Source organism: Ictalurus punctatus, chromosome 3 (assembly GCF_001660625.3).
Source record: "Ictalurus punctatus breed USDA103 chromosome 3, Coco_2.0, whole genome shotgun sequence".
Classification (NCBI taxonomy): Eukaryota; Metazoa; Chordata; class Actinopteri; order Siluriformes; family Ictaluridae; genus Ictalurus; species Ictalurus punctatus.
This window is the reverse complement of record NC_030418.2, coordinates 26,923,780-26,942,595: the sequence shown is the minus strand read 5'-3', so window position 1 is coordinate 26,942,595 and position 18,816 is coordinate 26,923,780. Positions and strand designations below refer to the sequence as shown.

General features: G+C 39.0%; 1 protein-coding gene across 1 annotated transcript in view; it reads right to left on the bottom strand.

Moving 5' to 3' along the window:
* Positions 1-18,816, bottom strand: part of khdrbs2 (KH domain containing, RNA binding, signal transduction associated 2) — a 90,364-nt gene that overhangs the window by 55,179 nt on the left and 16,369 nt on the right. Inside the window, exon 2 of the mRNA XM_017463223.3 lies at positions 12,366-12,493. Coding sequence (XP_017318712.2) covers positions 12,366-12,493 — 128 coding nt within the window. The remainder of the gene's footprint in view (positions 1-12,365; positions 12,494-18,816) is intronic.

Here is an 18,816-nt window from a genome sequence, read left to right as displayed (position 1 = left end):
AATATGTGCATATGTCACTTAAAATATTCAAACGTTAGCGATACTGACTCAGCACACGTTTATGAAGCAGTAGTGAGCACCAAATTGCGGTTAACCCTTTATCGCTCATAGGTGATCCATTTTAGGAGAAATATTTTTTCAACCCAGTCAGACCTGTCTGTTATTGCCTGAAGTGCTGGGTCATCGCCCCAGTAGTTTGAAAAGTGCCGGGTCAAATGCTAACGCCCCCGTGGCTCCGACAACCCTGCTCTGATTGTCTTTAGCAGCCATACCACACAGTGTTGCATGCACAGCTACGTATGTATATAATTGTGGGAAGTGAAATGTTCAAGGAACATTACATGCACATTTTCTGTAAAAAGATAGCAGTTTGTATTACTGAGCATTTACTGAGGAAAGACTGAAATAAAACTATGAGCTGGATGATGTTTTTTGACCTGGTATGAAAACCCAAAAGTCAAACCATCAAAACAAGTCCATTTCTAGCTCAGTATCTACTTGGCAATAATGCTTGGCATAAAATATACTGGGGTATTATCCAAAACAGTGGCTAGGCATTTTGCCTTTGTTTGAGCTGGAGGGCAAACCCCACTGCCGTGATATATGGCACCAGATAAGTTCCCCAGACAGACTGAGACGAGCAGTGCCAGATGAAGCAGCTGTACTGCTGGGATGGACTTCTCATAGCAGGATTTTAGTCAAGGACTGAGACAGTTACAGAACTGAGGAGGCACAACTCAGCTGGAGTGAGTGTCTGGACCCAGGTATTAGCACAGTGAGAAGAACTTCACAGTGACAAGATTCAGCACAGCTAAACTGTGGAAAGGCTAACAACCTCAAAGAGACAGAGTCAGACAAAAAGAAAAAAGACAGAGAAACTAAGAGACAGGGGGAGGAAAAAAGGGGACAAGTAAGAGAAAGGGAATTTTTATTTATTTATTTATTTAGTTATTTATACTATGTATGTTGGTTATATATGAAATACATTGAGAGTTTTTCTTTTAATGGGGGAGAAAGAGAGAGACAGAGAAAATGTGTGTGTATATGTGTGTGTGTGTGACAGAGAGAGAGAGAGAGAGAGAGAGAGAGAGAGAGAGCGACAGCGAGCGCAAAGCATGGAAAAGGAAAGAAAGAGAGAAAGATGAATATATGGACCGAAAAGAGACACCAAGCAGAAATACACAGACCTGGCAATTAAAACTTTCAGAGAGTCAGCTTGGTTACTAAGAGGAAGTTAATATTATGTTTCCATGTATTACCATGGAAAAATAAGATTGAGAAAAAGAAAGAAAAAGGTAGGAGATAAAGACTGCAAGTATTACATAAGGATTTATTTATTCTGCTTTTAAAACAACCAACAAACCATCTATTGACTGTTATGACCAACACAAATGACTCTTAACATTGTAGGAATGCTGTAAAAAGTGGCTGACAGTTGGTAGCTAATATGTAGATTTTGCTTTATTTGAGCACTTCATTTTAGGGTGTTTGATCTATAGACTATGAACTGGTAGTTTGTGTAATATCTAGTAAAAGCTGATTAACAGTTCAAAGTGAATACACAGGCATACACTTATTCAGTTGTCAGTAACTACTTTATCTTGGTAAGGGTCATGGTGGATCCAGAGCCTATCGCAAGTATGTGGCAGGAATATAACCTGGATGTCCATTACATGGCACACACATTCACACACATTCACACCTAGGGTTAATTTAGAGCAGTGGCATGTCAAGACCAGGTTAAGAATGAGGCCCATGAGTGGCACAGGATTAGGCATGAGGGCTATCCATGTTCACTTTTGTTCACTTTTTTGTAAATCCCATTCCAGACCCTCACCTAGACATGCCCCTGGATTTAAAGTAGCCAATCAACCTACTGGATTATTATAGGGATGTAGGAGAAAACTGGAGAACCAGACAGTAACCCAAACTGCAGACTCTGGAGCTATGAGTCGGCATTTCTACCCACTGCTCCTTGTTGATACATATACAGACTCTACAGATACTTAGCTGAAGGTCATATCATTTGTTTCTTACTTAGTTCATAGAAAATGTTGAGCATAAATATGACATGTTGAAAATCAACTGCATGAATAGTTAATGATAGTCTAAAGAGGCTCTGAGGATTGCTAGTACTGTGTAATGCAGACTATCTAAATAATGTGTTAGCAAGTGGAAAAAAAAAAAAAAAAAGGACAGAGAATAAAGTGAGAGACAGCGAAGAAAAAAAAGAGAGAGACTGAAAGGAATACAAAGAAACTAAGGATGGAGATAGTGTGAAGGAGGGACACAAAGATGAAGCACTCCAAAAAACACTTTCCATATTTCAGAGTGAACTTCAAAGGGACCTTAAGAGCTTTGAGGAAGATGATTACTTGCAAAACTGGATTATGAATTGCTGTTTCTATGCGCCTGAATTACGGTCAAAAGTGAACACCGATGACAAATTCATCTCATTAGTGCAGCTCTGTTGAAAATGCCCTCATGCATTATGAATAAACTGAAATGTTTCAAAAATCACTGTAGCTTGGCCAGACAACATGACACTCAAGTTAAAGAAAATGAAATGTAGGCTTTTTTTTTTTAATAATAAAAAAAAAGAATATTAGTCATTTTTAAATTTACGATAAAGAATAAATGTACACACAGACACGTTCATTCTTTATGATAACTACCTTTAGTTTCCTCAAGGCCAGAGCCAAGTCAGTAAAGCAAATGAAAAGTATTTTGGTTTCAAAAAGCTATTAGATAATAACAGGCATTAGAGAATTGCATAAGGTTTTTAGGGAGATATATAGTGAGATGTATTCTGGGAGATGTAGCTTTGTGTTGAAAAATCCTCCGCATTTCATGACCCACGCTGAGCTCTGGAACGCTGAGGCCGGCAGCACAGATGTTGGGTAAACAAACAGCACATTAAGACTATCTCCCCATCAGGAGGCCGTCACCTTAAAAGACCCTTATTCACACAGGGCAGAAAAAGATATCCCAGACTGCCTGTATTTTTCACGTTTATATTTATTTTATTTTGTTTTGCAGTACACAAAGCCATCCAGAACTAATATCACCATCCTGGGTGCATTATAGCCACTGCAGCCTGGTCAGCTGAATCAAATTGGTGTATTTTGCTCTTTACTCCTCTCCAAACTTGACGTAGCATGAGAGGTATATTAACTGAGCTTGTATGTGCAGGTTTTTTGTCATCCAGGCCATTTTTAAGTCGTAAGCTATTCCTATTAAGCTCTTGTCCTAGGGTTTGAGAGAAGACCAGAAATTTTCCGAAATAAAAAATCTTTAAAACATTTTTTAGCAGTATACATGTTGAATTTAATATCCTAAATATCTGAAAATGAAACATTTTACATTTTAAAATGGCAAAATCTACATAGATACAGCTAACCTAGCCAACCCACTAGTTAGATTCTAGACTCAAAAGAAGCCCTCATGTCTCCAATTAGCCACCAACATAAATAGGAAGTGATGGTGAAATCTGCCAATCATGTTCTGATTTCCCATAAATGGGAACATTTTGGAGGAAAACATCTCAGTCCAGGGTTTCATTTTTTACTAGGATAAGATACGTCACTGACTGTGGATATGAGTGTAGCCTTATGAAACATATTCTTTGTACAGCCTGTGCTGAGTGTGTGAGCCAGAACTTCAGAAAATATGCCATAATTTGTTTGCAGCAGTGTCAGTAGGAGGAGCTGGATTAGGTTATGAATTTTTCCGTCAATGGGGATAATCAGGGTTGGGGGTAATTGGAGCTAATTAGGAAGGGACAGTCAGCCCCACTGCAGCATTGTGCTGTTTTACAGTTTTAGCCAATGTTGTGGGTTTTCTTAGTCAATAGTCACTAATTACAGATTTTAGAATATCTGGCTGCCTGTAGTCTAGCAGCTGGATGGGATTTCCTAACAGTCATCTTGAATAATTTACAATACTGATTATTCATGCATAGTGGTTGAAATCCAAAGTCCTCATTAGATTTTAAGGCAGTTATGTGTTAAAGCCCTGTAATGTATAATGTTCGTGCGATATATTTGATTTAAAACTGTTTTACTAGCAGGCCGCATGGTGGCACAGCAGGTGGAATTGCCATTTACAGCTTTGATCCTGAGCTCAAATTACTGTCTGTTTGGGATTTATGTCCACGTTGCCTCATGGATTTCCTCCATGATTTGAATGTTTTCTCCCACCTCCCAAAAATGCAAGTAGGTGTATTGGCTTCTATATATTGACTCTAGATGTGAATGTGTGTGTGTGTGCATGGGGCCCTGCGATGGATTGGTGTCCCATCTGAGATGTTTTCCAGCCTTCTGGAATAGGCTGTGGATCCACCACAATTCTGACCAGATAAAGCGGTTGCTGAAGATGAATGGCTGCATATTGTATTAGTGGCCTATGCCTATACCTCCACCAGCCTAAATGCCTATATCTAAATTACCTTGTTCACCACAATCACTATAGGCCTAGCCTACTATAGGCATTTAGTACAACTGACAAGTGACGGTTCCATTTTTACCATGTTTTCCAGACGTCTGTGTCAGTCTCATACAGTAAACTGACTTATACATTCGGTGCTGAATTTGAATGTCACCACAGTAATGAAGCTTAAATGGCTGTGGGGCGGCTGTGGCTCAGGTGTTAGAGTAGGTTGCCCACTAATCGTAGGGTTGGCGGTTCAATTCCCGGCCCACTTGACTCCACATACCGAAGTGTCCTTGGTCAAGACACTGAACCCCAGGTTGCTCCCGATGGCAAGTTAACGCCTTGCATGGCACACTCTGTGTGAATGGATGAATGTAACACAGTGTAAAGCACTTTGGATAAAAGTGCTATATAAGTGCAGACCATTTACCATTTAAAAGACAGCTGGACTCATACTGCCTTTCTAATAAAACACAAATGATAGTGAGTTATACTGTATATTATAGCAACATATAATTGGCACTTGTTACTAGTAGACATTATCTGAGCTTGTGTTTCTGTTTTTATAAACAGTTGTTGAGAACAGTGTAGCAGGATCTTCCCTCAGCTGCACTCTAATTCATAAAAGGGTTACAACTGCTTAAATGCTGTGTCTTGTTTTTGGCGTGTTGCTGAGCTCCGCTCGCAGCCTTATCTATGTTAAACACCTTTACCAGCTTGGCCCTCTGTTGGGATGCTGGGATTTCTACAGACAGACCACAAGAGGATTATTCTGGTACACAGGGCTTACTGAAACCTCTGCGTTAAGGTCAGAATAACAGAAAACTGATAAGACCAGGCTCTGTAGAGACAACAAGCGCAGACACTATTGTGTTTTGTGATTAATTGTGTTTCTCCAGAAAAAAGTGCTACAGAAGAAAAATTCCCATGATACTGTAGCTAAAAATGCATTTGTGTTGAAATCATTGAAACATGTTAAAAAGGTTAGAGGAGGCTTAGTTAGTACATTTACATTTACAGCATTTGGCAGACACCATTATCCAGAGCAACTTACATGATCTCATTTATACAACTGAGCAGTTGAGGGTTAAGGGCCTCGCTCAAGGGCCCAGCAGTGGCAGCTTGGCAGTGCTGGGATTTGAACTCCTGAGCAGAAGTCCAGTATTGCTACCACGAAGCTACCACTAGTACAACAACAGTTGTGATGTTTTGGGGTAATCTGTGAAATTCAGCTCATCATCAGTGGAGAACTGATTAAAATGGACACCACCCAGTTTTCCATTCTTCTCTAATCATGTAAACAAAACCACATTGTCCAGCAGAGTGTGATGTACCCTAAGGTGGGGTAGATAGACAGACAAACAGGGAGACAAACAAACAAACAGACAGACAAACAGACAGATAGATAGATAGATAGATAGATAGATAGATAGATAGATAGATAGATAGATAGATAGATAGATTGTACTGTTTCAGAATACACTGCATGTAAAACTATTCAATAACTATTATCATTTCCACAGGAAGAAACAATGGGCATGACAGAACTGCCATCATATACTGTATGTCCAACAATATGTTACAGCTGAGGATCTGACTTTTTATTATGTCCTTTAATGAATACCTCCCACTTGTGTCTTCTCCTAAGCTATGAGTCATGTTCAAATCCATATTATGATTGAGATTCATGTGGACTTGTGCAGTTTGTTCAAACTTAAATCCCTCCCATGAGACTCCAAATCTCTCCAGTGAGATGCTAGATCCCTTCATAAGGAGGAGGATCTCTGTGAATAGAGATTTGATTCGTGTTGAGCTAGCAGCCTCTGACAAGCGAGAAAGAACCTTTCAATTTCTGCAGTGAAGCAAGCGCCTTGATCCAGGTGCTGATGATGCATGTTTCTCTCTCCTCCGGACACCTGTTGTCAGTTTTACACTCCATCCCTGTAGGCCAATGTGAGTGATTACATGCTTTTTCTCCCCTCCCTGCCCAACCCCTGCACTGCTGTGGATCATCAACATGCCATGTGCGGTGGATTGGCACTGTGTGAAGACTGTATTCCAGAGTCAGATGAACATCTGAAATGAGCTCATTTCCAATTCGAATTCTTTGTCATATTCAAACCAGCTAATCAGTTGGTTTCAAATCCCCAGCTGAGTTTGTAGATCTCAATTTTCCCACACACACCCCAAGTATCCTCTTTCCAAAATCTGTGATCAGCACATCATCCATTGTCTATCGGGGGAAAGACCACGGGTGGGTCATAAAACAATTTTGCAGAACCACTCAGATGTGCAAAAAACACTGCTTTGATGGATCGCCCAAATCCCTTGTCTAAATCTTAATACAGTGGTTGCCATGGCAACTGTATCTTCATATTACTATATAGCAAAGCATGCACCAACCGACCCTGGCTTTCCTTCGTTGTGTGAAACACTCTCATGGCTTGGATCTGTGCTTTCAGGTGCCACACACACACACACACACACACACACACACACACACACACACACACACATACTCCATTCCTCCAAATCTCCTTCCTCCCATTGTGTCAGTAGGGACCATATTTCTCCTGGAGTACTGGCTGTGCCTCAACAACCCAGTTACGGCATATCATAAACTCATACCCTGGACTGTTCATTAGCAAGCAGATAACACAAAGCAAGAACAGCGATGTGCTTTTACAATAGCATGTGATTACTGTTTTGCTGGGCACATCAGGAGTTTATTTTGTATGTAAAATAATACCTTACCAAATTATCCCTTATAGATAAGCAGTTACAAATAATACTAGATTGTTTGAAAAATGATGCTGAATAATACAGTCAGGAAAACTAAAGAGGCAGAGAACATGCTGATATCAATTCAGGAAAAGCATGCTAAACATGTCTACACAAAGAGAGCAATTTTCAACGCCTCCATCCTCCTCACATCCAGAAGCCCGAGGGTTTGACTGCCATGGCTTATGTTCATTAGCACAAAACCTGACGCCACAGCCACTGTAATTACGCTCACTCATATGTCATGTTGCCATGAACCTAATGAAACTATTCTTGGCAAATATTGATTAATTCTTCTCAGATATTTAACAGTGAACTCATTTCCAGCCAACTGGCTGCTTTTTAAAAATAAAAATAAAAACATATGGCAAATGAGCAAAGTTGTTCTTTAATATAAAATAAACAGGTCAAAATTTGTCGTTTGCAGTTTTGCCGTTCGACTATGTTCTGATCACAAATAGACCCTCTGCACGGTAAACTGAGTGAACATGAATAATATAATCTGGAATGTAACAGGCTCAACTCTTTCATGCAAAAGTGAGAATTTAAGTCAACCTACTTTAATAAAAACATCAAAGAAACTCAGATCAACTGCAGCCCAGACACAGCACAGATGCTCTTCCTGAGAGACTGTCTCATTTAGCACCAGCACAGACAGACGGGAAACAAGCCTCCAAAAAGGATTAATTACATTCTCACAGATTAAAACCATCTATAAGACAGTAAGCTGCTCCAAATGGGCACTCCTACCGCTACACCCTCAATGTTCGCTTCTGCACTTGGCCACAAACTGACCAGTGTTTCCAAGTCCCGAGAAGTCACCAGATGATGTCACCGACTAATTTCCATATTTCTGGAATCATCATGGTTGTATATTAACATGTTTACATGGAGAAGATTTTCTGAAGACACTTTTAGAAGTTTATCACAGGTTTATCAAAATGGAAAATAATATATTATAAATTTCTGTCCATGAAAATTATGAACAGGATCGGTGATAAAGTTCAGCCCTGGCCAACAGACACCAGGAACAAGTCTGACCTGATGATGTTAATACAAACCAGACTCTCACTCTGGTTATATAGGGACCTATATAGCCAAGGGTATCCCTGCGGAGGAGCTGGATGAGGTGGCTAGAGAGAAGGAGGTTTGGGCATCTCTGCTTAGAATGATGACCCTGCGTCCTGGACCCGGATAAGTGGAAGAAAATGGATAGATGGTTGGATGGATGGACCTGTGGATGGATGGCTGGATGGATGGACGGATGGATGTCTAGATGGACGGATGGATGGACAGATGTCTGGATGGATGGATGGATGGACAGATGGACGGACGGATGGATGGACGGATGGATGGATAAATTATTTATTATAGAAAGAACATGTTTTTGGCCATGGCACCAGAAACTAACTAGTTACATATTTACATACATACAATAATTTCTATAGCAAATGCATACAAATTGAAACAGTGGTAATGTGTAAGCAGGAAATGGGCCCAAAATTACAGATGGAATAGCTCACTTTTATTACATGCAAATATAGCCAAGAAAAGAGTTTCAAAGAAAGTAGTGCCTGAGAGAAACAGTATTGAGCAATAATTGGTCATGCTTGGAATGCAGGACAGTTGCTTACTTCTCATCAAAAAAGTTGCTAGAATTGTCTCTAGGCTCTAAAAAGTTAACAAATCTAGCAACAAAGTTGGTAAGTTAGCAACCCTGAAACTGACTTTTTACCCAGCAATGAAATGACCTACTTTAGACCTCTATCTATTAAAAAAAAAAAAAGGAAAAAGCAGACACGGCCCATTTTTCGGTGCAGTGACAGACATTTGATTGTCACTGTTATGTGTCCTGTCTGATCCCTCACTCTTCATTTTGACATCTGCTGCTGTGTGCTGGAGCCATCTACTGAAATGAAACTCTCAACCCTCTTCAACCGCTCAAACCAAAAAATGTTATTCTTTTTATTTCCATTCAACTCTATCTGGAATATTCAACAAGTCACATGTTGAACAGGACTTTGCATCATCCAAATTTCCTGAAGATCATATGAAGAACAACATTTTCTCTTTACTTTTGATTTACATTGAAGGTATTTGGCAGATGTCCTTATCCAGAGCAACTTACAAATGAGCAGTTGAGGATTAAGGGCCTCGCTTAAGGCCAGCTTGGCTGGTGCTGGGATTTGAACTCAGAACTGCTGATCAGAAATCCAACATCTTAACCACTGAGCAACCATTTCCCACAAATTAGACTGTGATATTGACTGACGAGGTCAGATTGAAAGTACAACCCTGTTACCTAAATGATCAAATCTCTGTACTTTTGCGACTTCTGGAAAACTTGCAGATGTAATACCTATTAAGGTATGAAGGAAAAACAACTGGCCAATTACCACTATTTATATAAATGATTATATTTACTGCTATTTACAGGAACATGCTGAAAATTAGCTAATTTTATTGTTGTAGATAGTACAACACATACATGCATAGCTATCATGTTTACATTTTATGTTTATTCATTTAGCAGACGCTTTTATCCAAAGCCACTTACAAATGAGGAAATACAAGCAATGCGATAGAAGAATAAGAGTACCATACAACGTTTTTAATTGAGTTTTTGAGAACTAAAGTGCGCAGAGTAGAGGTGTAAGAACCAGTGTAAGTACAGAAGGTTTTTTTAATATATAAGGGGGGAGGGGCAAGTTAGGGGTTAGTTAAGTGTTCACAAAAGAGGTGGGTTTTTAGCTGTTTTTTGAAGATAGTGACAGATTCTGCTGTCCGGATTGTGGTTGGAAATTCATTCCACCTTTGAGGGACAGTCAGTTTGAAGGTTCTGGAAAGTGACTCGCTGAGTAGGCACTACAAGGCGTCGATCTTTAACTGGTCGCAGGTTGTGTGAGGGAATATAAACCTCGAGGAGAGTGTTGAGGTAGGGGGGAGCTGTGCTAGACAAGGTCTTGTACGTTTTGTGGATAATCCTGATTTCTCATCATCTACAGTTATGATTTTACACTTTTATAGTGTGTGTGTATGTTATATAGTATAGATGGAGAGCAGGTGGAGACAAAAGAGATCTAATAACTGTATGCTATTATGTCATTTATTTAGCCATAATCACTCCCTATCAGAGTGGGCAAAGGCTGCACATACCTCTTTTGCTTATAACAGAGAAATTAGTTGCTATGCCTTTAGGACAGTTCCTAATAATGTACTGTATGTATTCATACACTATATCAGTGAAAGCAATATCAGAAAGGCCAGAACACATTTTGGCCTAATTAAGTTTTGATGTTTTAGTTATTAAAAAGCTGTCTGGGCATTTTTTTTTCTTTTGCTATATCACTCTCTAAAGTAGGGGTTGTAAACTGGAGGACGACAGACCCAGGAAAGTATTTCAGTAGATCGAACGAAATAGTAAAAAAAAAAAAAAAACATAGATAAGCTACTCCAATCTGCTTCTATAGTAGATCTTCCGGCTTATCTAATCACATGAGTCATGTAAAATGTTTAGCTGAAGGCAGCTCAACAGACCAGAGTCTATATACAGTACCAGAAACATTGTCAGAAAGGTTTTTTTTTTTCTTCTGACTTTCACTGATTTTTTTCATTTTATTTACCCTCTGTGGTCTGATTTGCAAAAAGACATTGTTTAGGGGAGGGAGAAAAATAATGGACAAAGAAATATGTGTTTATTCTCCTTGCATCAAATTCTCATTTGTTCAGAATCTATGTACGGTGCTAATCAAAAGTGATAACATGAAGCCTGACTACTATTCAAAACATAACTGTTTCAAACGGCCTTATTTATAATTTTTAATGTTTAAGCATGTACAAAATGTAATTAGTCACGTTAGTCATGTTAGCTGCTTATCCAGACCTTTATGTAAACGTTTTAGTTGAAAAACCGTGTTCTTTAGTGTCGGGATGTGATCATTCGTTTTGATAGAGGACACTGGATATCTGTTTATGTGCAATTGTTTACCCGGACTGTAACATATTGTTTGCTTACCTTTTTGTTATTTTCCTCAGATAGCATCTTATTTCTAAAACATATATATATATATATATATACACATATATGCTGATACAGATCTTATCACAACATTTCGGCTCATGTATAAATATTAATAGCTATAAATCTAACCTTGGTAAGGTCTCAGGATTTGTGTCTGCATGGTTATCTGTACCACTTTGCCGTGCATGTGGTACACACTAACACCACTCATCACAACAATTCAAAAGCATGCTATTTCTCTGCTTTACACATTGTACATAAAACCTGCCTTGATGCCTTCTCAAAGCATAAAAACACAGATTTGGCCTTCTCAGGGATTCAGCTGGAGTGAAGACTGGAATACTGGCAAAGGAACATATTTACACAAAGCTATATTTACTCTGAGTGTCAGTCATGTAATACTTAATGCTGTAATACAATTGCATATGATTCAAATAAGGTGGGATTTATTTCATACATCCTCCCCTAATATTCCAGCTATTGACGAGTTTATAAAACAGAATCCCTCCAGCACCCAAACTGCTATGTTTGATAACAGATTTCAAGAGCTAAGCTGCTGCCTGGGTATAAAAGAGCTCGAGATGTTATAGAGCGAGACACTGAGCCACAAGGGGAGGGGGGAGTAAACGAGGAGGTAGGGGTCTGTAGGGTTTCTCCGTTCACGCACAAACAGTAACAGGACACAAAATTGATAGTGTTGGTAGATAAAATGATTTCCTGCCTCTTTAGCTCTCGGCACAAATAATTTAACGTACAGCCGTTAGGGTGCAGAGAAGCTGCCATATCTGAGCAAGTGTAAAGGGAGCTAGTTGGCAGAAAAGGTTTAATGAAAAACATAATTTTCTAGAAATAACAGGATGCACACAGGGGAACAGGAATGGAGCCGTCTTTCATCAGAGCACCGAGATGAAGCATCTTTTCCAGTGTGTTTCTTGAAATATTAAGTGATTATAACGACAGCAGGTATGATATAGAGATTATACAGCAATTAAGAACCTGCAATTAGGAAAGACAGACCCAGAATATAAGGGAAATTCTACGTTCAAGCATAGTGTTGATTTAGGTGGTGCATCATTAGTCATTATTCATGTAATTATTCTCAAAACAGAGCACTGTGGGATGTGAATGTTACCTTCGGGTACTGCTGCACAGGAATAAGCACTCTCTCTGACAGCTTGATGTTTTTGTTGCTGATGACATCCAGGTATTTCTTCACCTCGCCGTCTTTCCTCAGCTCGTCCCCTTCGTACTTTTCGATTTCTGCAACAGAATAAACAATGTGCCTTGAGATGTATTCAGAGTATGGGTCAAAGAGCTTTTCTCTTTACTTGCCTTCTAGCACAGTGAGACGTGCACAACAAAGCAATGCAGCTGAGACGCTTTTTCATGGATCTCTGTCTTTCTCTCTCTCTCTCTCTCTCTCTCTCTCTCTTTTTGTTTTGTTTTTACTGCAATGTACATTTGGTGTGAAAACTAAACCGGACACCAGAGAGACACAGTGTGCTTTATTAAGCGTGTGGATCACCCAATGTTAACGGTGTCCGAATGTTAACACTGTGCTGTACGTGTCACTCGGCTCATTAGGTCCACTAAACACTTGTTAGCAAGAGAGGCCCGAATTGAAAAAACTCGCCGCGCAACACTGTAATACGTCTTGGTTGAGGAATTTTATGGCGCTTTTGAGGATTGAGCCAGAGATAGAGCAGACGTGTGGCATTAAGGAGGGCACGAATGAAGCTGTCACAAGGCTTCCTCGAGGGATTCCCCCAGCCATCACAGGTAAATTAATGCTCGACAGAATTAAGAATTATGAACCTGCGCCACTCGTGTAGAACAATACAGCAGAGACCTCAGTCTAGGAAGAAGGAGCAGCATGAGAGAGAGAGACAAAGAAAGAAAGAGAGAGAGAGAGAGAGAGAGAGAGAGAGAGAAGAGCTCAGCAGGAGGAGCTCATTATTTCTCACCTCTGCAGCAGCACGCTCAGCTTCTTATACCTGTACCAAATCACATTCATCCATTCTCACTTGTGCATGCAGTGGGGGTGTATGCAGAAAGAGCCTCCTGCTGGTATCGACTCCACCTAGTTACTTTTTTTTTCTAGCCCTCACAAAAAAAGACGCGCTCACCTCTGTGAGGCATTATCGGCACAATACCAAGGCTGCCTGCAGCTCTAAGGCGGCTTTTTGTCCACATGTGTAGTTACTATAAACCACAGTCTCTATGGGTTTCCTTTATTGCTGCCATCTGTTTCTGTAGGCAGAGCACATTTATTCGTGGAGGGTTATTCGAGGAATGACCTTTACCAAGTTAAAGCAAATAACGGCAAGAAAACAAGCTCAACTATTTATATGTTTATAGCACGTCGCACTTTGCATTTATTACAGATCTTATCATACAGGTATAAGCATAGGAACTCAAAACAGCTGCATGCTGTATCATTTAATATAATCAAAAAGAGCTTTAGAGAATCAAATAGTACCGGGGTGAGTGGTATAACTCGGCTAGCAGGGCTAAGCCCTCCTGTCTTTCAAAGATAAAAATATATCAATATACAATTTCACTTTTGGCCTCCATATCAGATTATTTGTTGTTAACAAATGGATTCTTTTGGATTTGTGCAGAACCAAGCACAAAAACACCACCAATTTTCATAAGAGAATTACACAGTAATTTATAAGGCTGTGGATTATTTCTTTCTAGATCAGACTGTAGATTCATGGTGCATATCATCCACTACATTTACATGGACAGCAGTAATCTAATTATTGACCTTATTCTGAATAAGGCAATATTCTGATTAAGGTGTTTACATGAGTTGCTTTTAGAATATTGGTTTCATGTTCCCGTTTTACATGATATAAAACATAGATCGATTAACAGCACACGTCATTACGTCCCCACGTCACGCCGTCCAACATTCCCTCCAGAATTTCACGTATCAACATACAGTTCGTCTTCGTTATGGTACCGTATACAGTTTTGGGTGTTTCATTTGCAATTTTACGGAAGTTTCAAGTGCAGTTAATTATTTGTCATGCTTTACGTGCAAATAGACAACTGCTTGAAGCCATGTGACATACTATATAGTAGGTGACTACGTTTTTTGGAACGCAGTCGTGCTCTCTTATTTGCTGTCAAACAGTTGAGCACTGCTGTGTGTGTACGTGTCCTGTCGCAAAATGCGGTGAAATCTCCCACACGACGTCAATAGTGTGATTAAGGTGTGTACATGTCTGTAATACACTTCGATAATGCGACTAAAATAGGAGTACACCACATGTCTTAATTCGATTTGTGTTTACTTCGAGTATGATTTTAGTCAGATTAAGGTCATCAATAATCGCTGTTTACATGCTAGTTTCTTAATCAGAGTATTGTCTTAATCGGGTTAATATCGGAATATTGTTGTCCATGTAAACGTAACGATCGACAGTCATGTCAGATAATTACACACAGTGAGACACCTGCTAGATTTTGGGTCTAATCTATTTACGCCAGCTTCACTGACACATCTGTAACACATCATCAGCAGTGATCGAGAAGGTGCATGTGAAATACAGTCACTGATGTGCAGTACTAAACACTAACAAAGTGCATTACTTACTTTATCATTCCTTTTCCCCCCAAAATGCCTTTGGAGGAGACAAGAAAAAAGACTAAGCATATGTTGTCCAATCAAAGTATAACACAAAAGGACAGAGAACAAAACCATACATTTAGTGATGTCTCATTTGAAAGCAAGGCTTGCAGCTTTTCTGTTTAATATGTCTGGTATTCAGAGAAAATATGGCATGAAGCCAACAGAGCAGTATGTACTTGAAACATTTTTTAAAAAAATTGAAATGCAGCAAATACAGCTGCCTATCTTTTTTAAAGTGTGTGTGTGTGTGTGTGTGTGTGTGTGTGTGTGTGTGTGTGTGTGTGTGTGTGTGTGTGTAAAGTATATAAAGTATACAATAAAGAATATAATAGTTTGCCCCTTATCATACTTATTATGCCATCTACGTTGCACAATCCTAATAGTTACAATGCTGAGTTATTAATAGATTTAACCTTGACATCTACTTTTTCAGTGACTGGTTGTCAATACAATAATATAATACAAAATGTTACTGTTTTATTGCGTAATATTACTGTCCCTGTGTGGTTTTTCTGATGCTACATGTAAAATCACAAAGCTTCAATCACGAGCCTTTCCAACACCTGTAAATTCCAACAACAATGTGAAACCACATTGGACTCGTTGACATGCTTCATTCGTACATATGGTGACAATTTATGTTCGGGTCGACTGGATGGTTCTGTTACAGGGGCTCTTTTATTCTGTCACGCGCCGTGAAGAGGTAGTCCGGATTAGAACACACTCCACTCACTCCTACTTTCATTCTCCCTCTATGAAAGGCACAAAAGATGTTAAACTGAGCTGAAAATGAGAGACACTCGGTGACTCTGAGCTGACAATGCGGCAAGGTGAGCATTTGATTCACGAATGTCTGCAACTAGCTCCAGACAAGAAAAAAAACAGACCTGTTATACCACAGTATTGTTGATTGTCACTTCTGATTAGTCAGAAGTTGTTGGTTAATCGTCTATAACAGCAGCTCTGACACTCATGAGTTTTATTTTAATACGCTCTTTCTAATGCGTTATCATTTCAATCATGCTTGTTAACAACATACACAAGCATTTATTTAGTATTTCTGGATGAAGGTTCCAGTGTCAGCACTAATGTAACAATGGGAAAGTCTTCAGGACAGGAATTTGCATTTTCTTCAAATGTCATAGCTGCTATAATTTAAAATCCCTGTGAAGTACCTTGAAATGCGCAGCATTATTACATGTTTTGATGTAATTTCCACTGAAACAGGAAGTCAGGCTGGGACATATCGAGTGGCTCCAATAATAGCCAATAGTGTTTAGCTTACCTCACAGCCAGGAAACTTACAAATGTTGCAGGTGGGACAATTCAGATTCTAGAGAGCATTCGATTGGACAGAAAATATGTTGAGAAGCTGAGGTGCAGAGTGATGTCACCAAAGTTGTTGATCCGTATTGGTGGTAAAGAGAGACTTTTTTTTGTCATTGTTTTGGATCACATTAGCTTATTGTCTAACATATTTATACTAAAAGTCACAAAACTTCCATTTTTATTTCATGGGGAAGTGTTAACAAGAACTAAATTGTTTAATGGACGTTTCACAACATTAAAAGGAATAAAAACTAATTAAAAAAAAAAGTATAACATTTCTGTCCTAAATGTTTCTGATTTAATTAAAAACATTTGAATCATTGTCAAATTTCTGTGCTATAAGAGGAATAAATACACTTCAGTAGGTGCTGTTATTAAAAATTAATCAACTGTGGGGCAACCCATCCTTGTTTATTTTCCAATTCCCATTGCTCTTTATTCCTTACTTCAACTTCAAACCAAACAATAGATCTGACATGAGAAATGACCAAATTTATTTCATCTGTTTGTACTAATGGGCACTGTACAGAACTAGTTTGATTTAAATTCACTGTGATGACACGTTCAGTCATTGCCTTGATAACACTGATATATTATGCTAGAATATTTTAAAAAGAAAACAACACAGACAATATTTTTATGGGACAAAATCAATAGAAACACATCAATGAGAATGATTTTATTTCATTCTTTTGGGTGAATATACATTCCTGCTCTGTTCTATGCTGCTAATGAGTGAAAATTGCTATAATCATCAAAAGTTTGTCTAGCCCACGCCAACAAATTCACGTCTTTCTGCCTTTTACCTTCATGCTATAATTATCAAGAGGCCTTTGCTGATTCAGACCTGCCAGGTGTGCTCCTCTCTCATTACATGGAAAGGCTTTGTGATATTTCTCTTGGGTTAAACAGGAGAGAAATGGAGATACTCTAAACACAATTCCATTATCTACTCTCAGCTCAGGCACTTAGGCAGGTCATAAAGTATGTTGTCAAGGGCAGTAAAGAATATTATCCTGTTCGAATAGTCAGCCAACAAAGCTACACTGCCCTTATCTCCCAGAGGCGATGTCTAATTTATTACAACTACTAAATGTAATTGAATGTTGCCACAACGGACATGAAAATTTCAACCTTCTGAATACAACCAAAGTGTCCATAGACTTTCACAGTATTACAGCGTACTTATTTGTTATGTTCAGCCCTATCCCCACCCCCCCCCCTCCCCAATTGCAGCTTTTTAAAAAGGGGATGGTTCTGAAGGCATGACGAAATGGGACCCTGGAAAGATGTCTGATTAGAAATAATCTGTTTGAGCAACTCCCCATCTTGTAATTCCCACTCGAAAAGCCACTAGATTTTCTCACTAGCCCCCAGTGAGACTACATTTCTCCCTGATGCAAGGACATCATTTCAAAGTGACCGTAGTGCAAAGTAAAAGCAAGAAACAGCATCATTTTGAACGTTTTAACAGACTTAAGGTTTATATTTGTGTGTGATATGCTTGAAGATTGCTTAGAACAGTAGGATAGCTGGATAATTGAAAGGTTAATCTGTTTTATGCAAAAAAAAAAAAAGAAAAAAAAAACTGGAATCAAACTGCATGTGTTCATGTTTTTTTCAGCAATATTAATGGTGAATTACCACAAGCTGCATCCGCTAAACAGATAAATCATCTTAAGTGTTTTTTAAAAAGCTGTTTTAGAAGCCAAACAAGCACAAACTTACAGCAAACATCTTCTCTTTTTTTATATGTTAAACAGTTGAGACTATGTGAGGAAGTATTTTGATGCTTAGCAGTATAATCTTCCAATTTTACCAATCACGTACATTTAGAACAAAAGCACATATCAGCAGTACCTAGACAGCATTTTCTAGGTTATGGCCACAGAATACAAATGCAGCACACTACTAAACTCCACAGGAATGCTTATACTCTCCAAGATGTCCAAGAGTCATTTTACTTTTAGAGCATGAACATGCCTGGAGAAGCTAATATTAGTTTTAGGTTATTGATAGAGAAAGAGATAAAGCTCATTTACAGAATATTGAAGGTGCTCCATCTTCCCAAGCAGCATTTTCCTAATTAACGCTTCCACATTTTACCATTTTTTAAAAATTTTATTTCTTTTTTCTCACTGTGCAACGGCGTAATGCACATTACTAAATCAGCCTAACTGGACCCCAACGGATTAGTATTATTTTGGATTTACAAAATCACACACAGCACAAAACTCCACTTCTGATGGTATCCAGAATGTGAGCTGATTACCTGCTTTCTTAAGCAGACTAAGACCTTCATAACATGCTTTTTGAAGGGCAAGTTAGTATTTAGTGTTCAAACATTCGTATTCAGGCTTTGGTGCTAAATTTACATAGACACTAATGGGTCCTGGCTGCACAGAACTGATTATTCCTAGGAGAAAGAAAACTCACCGAACGTTGCAGCTTGACCTCCAAATAAGAAAAAGAGGTCTCATCGTTCTCGCTGCAATTAGAATAAATCTCTGATGCCACACAGCCAGTACAACTCCTCCAGTCTGCTCTGGAGGCATAGAGGAAAAGCAGTGGAGTTTTCAGGGTGTTGGTGGACAGATGTCAGCTCAGTGGGTTC